The following is a 10,528-nucleotide window of genomic DNA, read 5'->3' on the forward strand; positions in this document are numbered from 1 at the left end:
AACCAGGAAGTCCCCAGATTCCGTCTAAATGTGCCAATCGAAACGGCCAAGTACGCGTACAACAACCAATCACAACACGTTTACTGATAGACCCTGAGCTATGACTTTCAGGCAACGGCTATTCGCCATAGGCATTCATCATGTTGAAGCACCTCTTGCTACAAGCAATACCCAAATTTAGGTAAATGAATCTTAATGTTAAGGTTCATGTTGTTTCGGAGGTTTCAATATTATTTGAATGTGTACATTTTCAATGTGTAGCGCTACCTGTCAGACAAATTCGGGGTACGCGAACCTTTTAGGACGGTGGGCTTGCCTGTGATTTGTTTACGCAATTGAGGTTGACAGGCAGTTTTGTTAGCCTGTGTCAGGCCTGCTATCTAAAGTTAGCCGCACCAAAGAACGCAGGAGTCGGCGGTGCAGAGTTAAAGTAAGAAAAACCTTATCTGTATCTGCTTAAACTATTGAATTAACCTCAAATCGAGGGCCGCTTTCTGTGGTAATATTACACACAGTCCCTTTTTTCGGGGCTGGCCTTCGTTCAACAAGTTAGCAAACTAATCCACCCAGGTGTTGAGGGTAAACTTTTTTTAATACCTAATCTCGTTAATATAGATAGCTATCCGGAACTGACTAAGGCGAAGAAAAGACTTTCACGGCACGGTCTCGGGGCGTAAAATAATTTTGTGCGAGTCTGTTTGTAATATACATAAGGAAGTTTGTAGCACACGCCCTTATCTTTCTTTTTTCTTTTTCTTTTTTTACGTGTGAGTAATAAGCCTGTTGCTGCAGAACAAATAATATGGTGTGCAATCCTGAGCGATGTTTATTATGGGTCTGCTCTTTTTGTGCTGAGAAGCGTCTGGATCTGTGCTGGCACATCTGAATAAGCAGAGATTCACAAAGGTTGATGCAGCAGAAATAGCTGGACTGCTAGACACTGCTGCCTCCAGTATTATTTCCCACAGAGTGTATCTGTGAATGCCAGCGAGTTTTGTATGGTTACTTTGACACATGCAGGTTTATAATCCGCTCCACACTGGAACTGTATATGACTATTTGTATTTGCAGTGGTATGTATTTACGTAAGTGTTTACCATAATCTCTTTTCTCCTTTTAGGCAGGTCAGTGGGCCAGTAATGCGTTAAGGCAGTGATGGAGACCACAGACCAAGCCACTGAGGGCGACCCTCTGAAGACAGGAGAAGATGGTGCAGAGGCAGGAACAGTACCATCAGCAACAGAGCTGAAGAGAAAGAGCTGCAAGGAGTTGGGTTTTTCCAAACTGTCTCATTGGCGAACTGCAGTCTTTTTCTTGTCCTTGTTCCTTTGCCTCACCATCGTGTTTGCCTTCTCCTTCATCATCCCCTGTCCCGTGAGGCCACAATATCTCGTTACCTGGAACAGTTCATTCCCTGGAGCAGGTGAGTGCAATTTCACTGCTTGACAGTGTTATAGTTGCGAGATAATTAGGCACTACTTTCTCTTTTCTTCACCACAGCAACCTACAACTTCTTAGCTTTTGAACATGCAAATGAAGACAAGGTGATGGATGTCCTGTTTATTCTCAAAACCACAGAAGTGACACAGAACAGATCATGTGCTGATAAAGGTAGAGACTGATCCTCTGTTTATGAAAATACAATACACCCATTGTGTGTTATGTTTGTTTAGAAAAACTGTGGGTTTTCCAGGTCTATCCTCACCATGCGTGTTTCTGTTGGCACTGGATGGCACACATGGAGAGAACCTGTGGGACTGTCCGCTGGAACCCGACTTCCACTGGGCCCAGTGTGGCCTCGAAAGAGAAACGGGCAGAACCTGGGACTGTCTGCTGTCCCATTCTGACAAACTCACAGCCATCGACAAACGTACAGGTTAGTGAAAAAACAAACTCAATGCAAGTAGTGGCAAATCAAATCCTTTATTTAATTAAGAGGAAGAGAAATGGGGATTTTACTGGCTAAGAAAAAAATTGTACCCATTTCCAATTTGTTAGCGGCAACAAATTACTGACATACCATTTAATGTAGTGTTCCTGAAGTCTAGTTAAAGAAAGGAAGTAAAGCAATTTTAACTTCTAAAGATCCGTTTTAGGTCAAGAAAGATGTCTTTTGTAACCTACGTTGTTACTGTGTGGTGTGGTTGTCTCAGGTACGAAAATCTGGCAACAGTCTCAGCCTACTGGGCTGCGCAGCTCTGCGCCCGTTCTCAGTGTCCCAGATCTGGATGGGGACAAAGTTGGTGATGTGGCTCTGGTGGCATCTGATAACACACAGGTAAAGGTGAAGTTAAGAGTTATATTATTCTGTTTCTTGGTTTTTGGTATATTTTATTATGTTTTTCTCTTGCTGTAACAAGACTCAAATATGGAAATGTTCCCCATTGAAAGTGTTGATATTAATGATAATATTAAAGCAAAAATGGAATCGTCCCAGTCTCAGTGTCTCCTGTCATATCTGCAGACTCAGCTGGTATTGCTCTCAGGGAAGACGGGTGACCAAATCGGCACTACGGTGGTTCTCGATTCCACAGAGACAGCCAGTCATCTTCTGCACCGCACTGAGAAAGGTTCTTACTACGTACTACTGCAAAAAGGTTTGTGTATGAAATCATCCGTGACAGTTACTCTGCAGGCAAACCGGTTGAGCAGGTTCTCAATGATAAGTGTTGCATTTTATCCAAGTACAGTTGCAAAACTCAAACTGTTACAGATTTTTTTTTTAATGCTTAGTCATAACAAAAGCTGAATAATAACAGCTGCACTGTTATACCTTTTATAGGATCACCTTTAGTCTAGGCTTAAAAGATTATGTGAATCTTTGTCCTGTAACAACTTATTTAAAAGTTGAATAAAGTCATATGTTCTGATTAATAATAACTTATGGACCCAAAGAAAATTACCCGCAGGTATTAGATGTCTACAAAGGAGGTGGGTCAAAGAGATTTGGTTAGGGTTCAGGTGTGCATCAAACGCTTCAGTAAAAGAAACGTTATCATAGAGATGTTTGTTAAATATTGATATTACCTGATATTAACCTTGCTGCATTTTTTAACAACAGTTCTTACAGTGAGGCTCATTTACTGTAACATTTCATCTTTACTCACTTTTCAAAAGATTCGTCAGCTTTTAGTTTTCTTCCTGTTGTTGATTCTAGGACAGGAAAGGGAATTATTGAGTGAGTGAGTGTATTTACTCGTAGACACTGGGCTGTATGGCTGGGCACTGTGGAAGATCGCTGCCAAGGCTAAAGCAGGGATGGATATGGGTCTGAAGAAGGACCAACACCTGGAGAGAAATGCCAGTGGCACAGACGGCCTTGTACCCATCTACAAGTAAGAAGGAACTTTGATTATCACTTCTACAAAACCGCCTGTTGTCATGGGGATTTTTACCCTGAGACTTGCTATTTGTTTCTGCTTTATAGGTCTGAAGTGAGTCGAATGCTGAAAACCGATGAAACGGATGATTCATCCAACCTGCTGGTTGTGGCTGGGAAGGAGGTGGCATTGCTTGATGGCAAACATTTGGAGCTACTGTGGAGATTCAACACCAGCTCAGTCCTCAGGTAAACCCACTGTGTATGCTTTAGATTTCATGTGCATAGAATAAGAGGAAAGTGCTTAGTTACACAGCACAGCAGCTTAATTAATACCTCAGTACAGAGTGCTTACAAGGTCGATACCGTTGAGATTGCTGGACAAATTCCATAATGCCATGGATACAGAAAGGGAAGAAAAACAACAAGAGCACTTACCTACATCTTTCCTACCATAATGAATACATGGCATGCATTAGTGCAATAACATAATCAGTGTTTACAGATACACTAACATTTGTGATTCTAAATTTAATACTTCACCTAAAAAAAGTTAGGCTATTAAGTAATTACAGAAACAAAAAACATCTTTATTTTATTTATTTATTTTTCCCCTGGTGAGCTGCAGTCATAGCTGTGCAGCACTTGCCTCACAGCAAGAAGGTCCTGGGTTCAAATCCAACATCTGGCCGAGGCCTATCTGTGTGAAGTTTGCATGTTCTCCCCATGTTTGTGTGGGTACTCTGCCTTCCTCCTACAGTACAAAGACATGCAGTTTGTGGACTTAGGCTCATTGGTGATTATAAATGTGTGAGTGTGGATGCATGGATGGTAAAGCTATATCATTTATAGACCTGGAAAAATAGTCCCTAAATGTACTGTAGACATGTCCATATCCACTAAATAATTTATACATCTCATTAAAATAATATATTTGCTCAGAAGTCAGATTGTGTTAAAACACAACAAAAACCAACAATCTCAAACATTCAGTTAGGGCTGCTCGATTATGGCAAAAATGATAATCACGATTATTTTCACTGAAATTGAGATCACGATTATTTGACGATATTTATTTAACCCTTTAAGACCTACTATAGAACCAAGTCCACCAGAGCTTATATTTTTTTTTTTTTTTACATGCTGTAGTGCCATTTGTGGGAGCATTTCAAGTTGCTATACATCAATACAACTGTTATAGCCCATATTTTAATAATATGTATGCATTAAGTGCATAGTAATTACATAAATTGCAAAAAAGTGCAATAAACTACAAAAAAAATTGAAAATCGCTTTTGTTTTGTTTACATATATTTCTGCTTGGAGAAATTTAAGAGGTTTATCCCTCAAAACTTTAAATACAATAATGTTGCAAAAAATAGTTTCCCACCACAGGAAATTTATTTTGAGTGTCTTCATAGTTTTATTTTGGCGATACAGCAATTTTTATATACTGCAGGAAAAACAAAAAACAATCCTATGATGCAAATTTGCAAAGAAAACAGCATGTGCATCATTTCACTGTGGGAAGTGTTACGAACAGCTGATGGATCGGCAAAGCGTGTTTCTGGAATATTATGTTTTTGTTCCTGCAAGCGCTTTTTATGCAATTTTTGCAAAGCTATATGTGGAACGAAACCGTGACCGAGGACAAGCTGATGGCATAAGATGTAAGTACAACTCCTCCGGTTTCATATGCAAAACAAATTATTGCGCTAGCTTACACGGTTCAGATTCTACAGGGATTTAAAAATAGTTACGCAAAACGGAGCGTGCTGCTCTGACCGGCTTTAAAGGGTTAACAATGACTTTAAAAAATAATATAAAATAGTGTGCAACACCACTGAAGTTTTTTTTTTTAAACTCTTTTCAACCAACGGCAGTCACTCTCCAAATAACTTCTGCTTAGCTTTCCGAGCTTCCCTCGGGTCCCCTTAATCAGCGGTCTCCAACCTTTTTTGCGCCACGGACCGGTTTATGCCCGACAATATTTTCACGGACCGGCCTTTAAGGTGTCGCGGATAAATGAGGGAGGGGCTAATAATCGGCTCAGTCATTTTTAATGATCGTTGAAAGCCCAGATCGTAATCGTGATTAAAATTCGATTAATTGAGCAGCCCTACATTCAGTATTAAATTCTGGTCATTTTTGTGGGAGAGCAAAATAAATATCAAAGTAAACCATTTGTTGTTATTAACTAGGACTCGCTGGGTGGAAAAACAGCCTTTTCTCTTTATTTTTTTTCAGTGAACCCTCTTTTGGTCATTTTAACAAAGATGGTTTAATAGATGTTGTCATTGAGGAGGATATTGGCAACAACACAAAGAGGGTAAGTTAAATTGAAAACGTGACAAACAGCTTTATTTCGATGCCTGACTGCTGGCATGAGGTGATCAGTGTGAATCATAGAAAAACTAGACCACTTTGGTTTTAAATGTAGATAATAATCCTGGATGGGAAGACTGGCGGTGTGCTGTGGGAAGTCCAGCTCTTGGCCAGTCCTAATTCCCCGAGACCCGTTTCCATCGACACCACCAACTACTTCTCAGTCTTCATGTTTTGGGGCTTGATGCCCTCAGAGTCAAACTCATCTGTAAGTACACTACCTTTATGAATATGATCATTTTACACGTTTCTCACAAACAAAACTGCTCCCTGACAGCTGCAATGTTTTCCTTTCAGGAACCAGTAACAAGTGAACGACGCTCTTACATGCTGCATCCTCTCTATTCGAATGCTGTCCTCGAGTCCACTAATGTCGTAGACCACATTATAGCATTTAAAGGTACCTCTTGTTCTAGCAAAGGTATTACTGGTACGATGTATTTCCAGGGTGTATCTTTATAACAACACCCCGTGTTGGTGTTATACCTGGATTATCTTAATTAATGTTGGTCCAGGTTTAACATTGCAAGTGACCAATCACATGTTGATGACATAGTTTTGCGCCTTGGAATAAAAAATCCAAGCAACGTGATTGGTCACTTGCGATGTTGAACCTGGACCAACAATAATTATTTTTAAGAAACAACACAAGGAAATCAGATTGAGCAGTGTTTTTTTAAATTTATTTTTGGGTAACTTATATATTTTCATTGTAGCCACGCTGATGGAGCGTGGGCGCCATGCTGCCTACATCCTGCTGATAGGTCCTAAGGAGGAGGGAGCCGAAGGCACCGTGGTTCTCAGCAAGCGCAAGCTGAAGCAGGACGTTCCCGACAGCAAAGTACTCCGTTTTGGCGACGGGACTACAAAATCCAACGAGGACATTAAAGAGGCCTTCAACCGACTCCGCTTTAGCGATTGGTGAAAAGGCCGGCTGTAACCTGTGCAGTATATCATCGGTTTTATGCTGACTTAACTTGATTTTCAAAACCAAAGTTGTTGTACACTAATTGTGAGTTTCCAACTGCTGACCAGCAAAGAAACTCCTTTATCTTTAGAAGACTTTAGGTTGATTTGCTTTGACAGGGATGTTCTCCGGTGGACAAACTGGACACTGTCTATATTCACTCTTCTTCACTGCATATCCTTCATATTGTCAAAACTCTAAACCTGTATAGAATCAGAAAAAAGCTGCTGTTCACTGACAATCACTCTACTCAGACTGCTGTTCTCCTGCTGATAAACCCATCAGATCTGCCTTTATGTATTGTTTCTAGCAATTTCATGCATTGGTGCAATGATCGTTAAAAACAGTAGAAGCTGGACTGTTCAGATCTATGCAACTGTATGTCACGCTGTGCTTTAAAGGTAGCAGATGCATGCAACTACAGAGGCTTTTCCTTAGTGTGTCAAATTAAAAATAGCCTAAATAAAATAGATACTCAGTTGTAAGGCTGGTTTATGGTATAAACTAAATGTTATGTGTTAAATTTGTAAGGGATCCTGTCTGTGAAAGTATCAATAAGGCACTCTGGCAGTCAACAGTACTGATGTTGACATCGATGACCCTTTACTGTTACTTACTTAATCCAACATGCTGTAAGATGTAATGCTATATAACGCACACTGACAATTTAGTCAATGCTGTATCAAATAAGAGTTATTGCTGTGGTTGAACAGCTCCTTGTGAAGCTGTTTTCCCTTGGTAACTTATATTAAGGTTGAAGACGAGGTTCTTATTTTTGCTGAACATGGACATATTGAACCTGTGAAAGAGGCCTTTATTGGAGATGACTTTACTTTCTGACTTGTAATGAAATGTTTGGATTTGAGCTATATTAAAATATTTTTAAAGAAATTGGTTTTGTTTAATCTAAATGAATAAAAACAGGCCGTTTGTCGCCATCTTGTGCACGCACACACAGAGTGCAGTAAAGCGCGGACAGACCGTCGGCATGGATGTATGCAAGGCAGTCACGTATCTCCGGGGCAGTACCGTGCAGTTTACTCCCTAAATACGTACACCGCGTCATTTATTTACCGTGACGCAAGACTGCCGTGGGGCTCCTCCTGAATACATGTGAGGGGATTGAGAGCCTCTCCTTGTAGGGAAATGCTTGGAATTTTTATGGAAAGCCGCACTTGAGGCAAAATAGGAGAAGGCGCCGAGACTTGGCTGGAAGGGAGTGGACCCGCGTGGACAGCGACCGGAGACGGATAGGCGCGCGGATAGTGCAAGTGCACTACCTGTAAAGGAGTTACGCGCGGAAATGCAGCTCATGCACTGAAAGTGTAGTTAGTGCTCCTGAGGCACTACACGGTTAACATGTCACTCTGCTTATTATTATCAGGCTAATAGACCTGCCACATAAAAAACGGACTGCTCATCTGTTCCGTGTCTTAGCTCACAGCTGGTAGGTCCTATAAAGTGCGACTGCAGCACCTCCATACGATTGCAGGCATTTCTTGACAGAGTTCCTGGTTTGGCCAGCTTTACTTCACTTGAAATCCGAAATATAGGAAGCCCACATGAAGGGAAAATTACTTTTTATGGCCATCCAACTCAAACCCATCCAGCTCATATGCTTAAAAACATCATATTAATGATTAACAGAAACACAGAGGAGCCGAAAACTTCCGGCTTCATAGGAGTAAAACCTCGAACAACAAATTAAAGCTAAAATAAACACCTCCCGCTGCGCCCCTGGGCTTTCACCCCTCAGGGCTTTTATTCTCCAAAACACGACATAAAGCAAACATTTGCGTGTAGACAAAGTGTGACTGTGAGAGTCTTGTCATTTCAATGTGACCTGTATCCGCCATTCCCTTATGATAAAACTGCACGGCTCCAATATCTTCAGACCGGAGCGCACGCGTGGAGCGCGCACTGTCTCTCAGAGTAACGACACTCACCGTCCGGTGTAAAGTCACTTGAGCCGAGCCAGCATCTGCGACTAAGGTACCGTTTACCTGCATGCTCTAACCCTCTAAAGTACCGTTTTCGTCTTGCGCAGACCGTCCGCTAGGTATTATTTCTATTTATTCTATTCATTTCTGTGTGTAGTCATCAAAATAACCGCTCGGGAAGTGGCGTGTCAAAAATGGCACCACTAATTCTGGGTATCGATAGGAAGTGTTTTAATCGGTTTTCAGTAGCATTCTTAAAGAAACTAATTACACTGCAGAGAGAAATAGCGAATGTGTTACCAGGTTGTGCGAAAAAGAAAGAGAAACTGGGCTATGCGAAGGAAAAGCTTTTTGGCCTGGTAACTAAGGCTATTGATTACTGCCAATACCGGCTAATAAGGCGCATTTTACCATTTAGGGCCTTCCCACTTTGTCCTACATATTTAATCACTGCTTATGTTTGACTGTAGTTTGATATTATAGATTGGACGGTGAGAAGAATAGCTGATGAAAGTCCCGCATTTCTAGTAGCAGCCTTCAGGTGCCGCAGACAGCAATCCGCTGCACTTGCCCAAATATGAAATCTTAAGGCGTCACAGATCGTCACCGCCGGCCACTGTTCAATCTCCGCACATAGAAGGCAACCTGCAGATGTTATCCTCACAAGAGGCTACCACACACAGGCTAATGAGTGGCTGTTTCTTTCCCCTTTTGCACCCATTCATTAGATTCTCCTTCCAGAGGTGAAAATGGCCGAAGACATTAAAGCCAAACTTGAGAAATACCGCACGGCTCCCTTTGACTCCAGATTCCCCAACCAGAACCAGACCAGGAACTGCTGGTCCAACTACGTGGGTAAGACTACACCTCAAGGTTGTTTTCTCCAAATGTGTGAAAGCGACTAGAGGAACTGCCGATTAAAGCAAGACTATGCTGTGCTTTAAAAAGGCAATAACAACCTAGTACAATTTTGGATTATTACAACATTATTCAGTCACAGTAATCATGAGAAAGGCTTACATAGCTCACCTACTGACCCTGACCTCTGGCCTGAAGATAGCCCAGTCAGATTTCTTCACAGGGTCTACTGGAAGGTTATTTTTGATATTCACCATTGTTGTTTCTCTATTTATAGACTACTACCGCTGCCAGAAAGCTTTGGATGCCAAGGGATTAGACACCCAGCCCTGCGAGTGGTACAAAAGGGTCTACAAATCGCTGTGCCCCATCTCCTGGGTAAATATAAGAAATGTTACCATCTCATTTCTAACAGAAAAGCCACTTTGCTGAAAGCGTATTGGCAGCATGTACATGGTAATTTAATTGGTGGGAAGAGTTTATTTAGCAGGGGTCAAACAACTTTATGATTCCTCACATTCCTGCTCAGCCCAAACAGTCAAAAATAAGGAAAACATGGAAAACACAGTTTGGAGATTTGCCCCTAATCACACAGCTGACTAAAAATACATCAACATGTTGAGTTACTTTATCAGCCAAAGCGATTCCACTCTCTAAGCTTTGCTTAACATCACAAGTTGTACAAAAATGTAGTTTGAGGATTAACACTCTTACATAGTTATTAAATCAACTAAAAATAAATATTTTTGTCTCAAAAGTTTTCTTTTTTTCCTCTAAAATTTTTGTCCCTTTAGATCCAGAAATGGGACGAGCAGAGAGAAGATGGGACCTTTGCTGGAAAAATCTGAGGCTTAAGCATTTCGAATGCCGATAGTCTGCAGAGATGTAATCTTTTCAGTAGAATGTTTGTACGAGTGGTATAAAACCTGCGGTGTGCCTTTCCACTAATGCTCTGTCCTGAGATCACACCGAAACTGAATGGTCATTCCTTAAAGATATCATGAAATGTACAGCAGATTCTGCATTAATAAAAAATATCTCAGGATATATTTATGGAAC

The 10,528-nt window shown here is 41.1% G+C and overlaps 2 protein-coding genes across 6 annotated transcripts; both read left to right on the forward strand.

Annotated features, from left to right (window-relative positions):
• The first annotated feature begins 111 nt into the window (after nucleotides 1-111).
• Nucleotides 112-7,560, forward strand: fam234a (family with sequence similarity 234 member A). Of its 5 annotated transcripts, none has more exons than XM_026178865.1 (12): nucleotides 112-181; nucleotides 1,121-1,423; nucleotides 1,501-1,611; nucleotides 1,694-1,876; nucleotides 2,154-2,284; nucleotides 2,465-2,597; nucleotides 3,203-3,335; nucleotides 3,428-3,568; nucleotides 5,567-5,648; nucleotides 5,760-5,912; nucleotides 6,002-6,104; nucleotides 6,421-7,560. In XM_026178865.1, the coding sequence occupies exons 2-12, from the start codon at nucleotides 1,156-1,158 to the stop codon at nucleotides 6,627-6,629; spliced, it is 1,647 nt and encodes a 548-aa protein (XP_026034650.1). In that variant the 5' UTR covers nucleotides 112-181; nucleotides 1,121-1,155; the 3' UTR covers nucleotides 6,630-7,560. The 5 variants fall into 5 exon arrangements, with proteins under 5 accessions (XP_026034650.1, XP_026034649.1, XP_026034653.1 ...); XM_026178864.1 differs by lacking the exon at nucleotides 112-181 and adding an exon at nucleotides 321-430; XM_026178868.1 differs by lacking the exon at nucleotides 112-181 and adding an exon at nucleotides 321-430 and having other exon boundaries at nucleotides 2,154-2,278; nucleotides 6,421-7,143.
• Nucleotides 7,561-8,548: 988 nt separating this feature from the next.
• Nucleotides 8,549-10,527, forward strand: cox6b1 (cytochrome c oxidase subunit 6B1). Its single transcript, XM_026177613.1, has 4 exons — nucleotides 8,549-8,663; nucleotides 9,340-9,466; nucleotides 9,747-9,847; nucleotides 10,264-10,527. The coding sequence occupies exons 2-4, from the start codon at nucleotides 9,361-9,363 to the stop codon at nucleotides 10,315-10,317; spliced, it is 261 nt and encodes an 86-aa protein (XP_026033398.1). The 5' UTR covers nucleotides 8,549-8,663; nucleotides 9,340-9,360; the 3' UTR covers nucleotides 10,318-10,527.
• Nucleotide 10,528: the final 1 nt, after the last annotated feature.

This window comes from Astatotilapia calliptera, chromosome 8 (genome assembly GCF_900246225.1).
Source record: "Astatotilapia calliptera chromosome 8, fAstCal1.2, whole genome shotgun sequence".
In the NCBI taxonomy this organism is placed as follows: Eukaryota; Metazoa; Chordata; class Actinopteri; order Cichliformes; family Cichlidae; genus Astatotilapia; species Astatotilapia calliptera.

Excerpts from the sequence above, each read along its gene's own strand:
- fam234a (XM_026178865.1), top strand. The coding sequence starts at position 1,156 with ATGGAGACCACAGACCAAGCCACTGAGGGCGACCCTCTGAAGACAGGA. Across the intron at positions 2,598-3,202 it reads CTACGTACTACTGCAAAAAG|ACACTGGGCTGTATGGCTGG; the intron begins GTTTGTGTATGA and ends ATTTACTCGTAG. Across the intron at positions 3,569-5,566 it reads AACACCAGCTCAGTCCTCAG|TGAACCCTCTTTTGGTCATT; the intron begins GTAAACCCACTG and ends ATTTTTTTTCAG.
- cox6b1 (XM_026177613.1), top strand. The coding sequence starts at position 9,361 with ATGGCCGAAGACATTAAAGCCAAACTTGAGAAATACCGCACGGCTCCC. Across the intron at positions 9,467-9,746 it reads CTGCTGGTCCAACTACGTGG|ACTACTACCGCTGCCAGAAA; the intron begins GTAAGACTACAC and ends CTCTATTTATAG. Across the intron at positions 9,848-10,263 it reads CGCTGTGCCCCATCTCCTGG|ATCCAGAAATGGGACGAGCA; the intron begins GTAAATATAAGA and ends TTGTCCCTTTAG.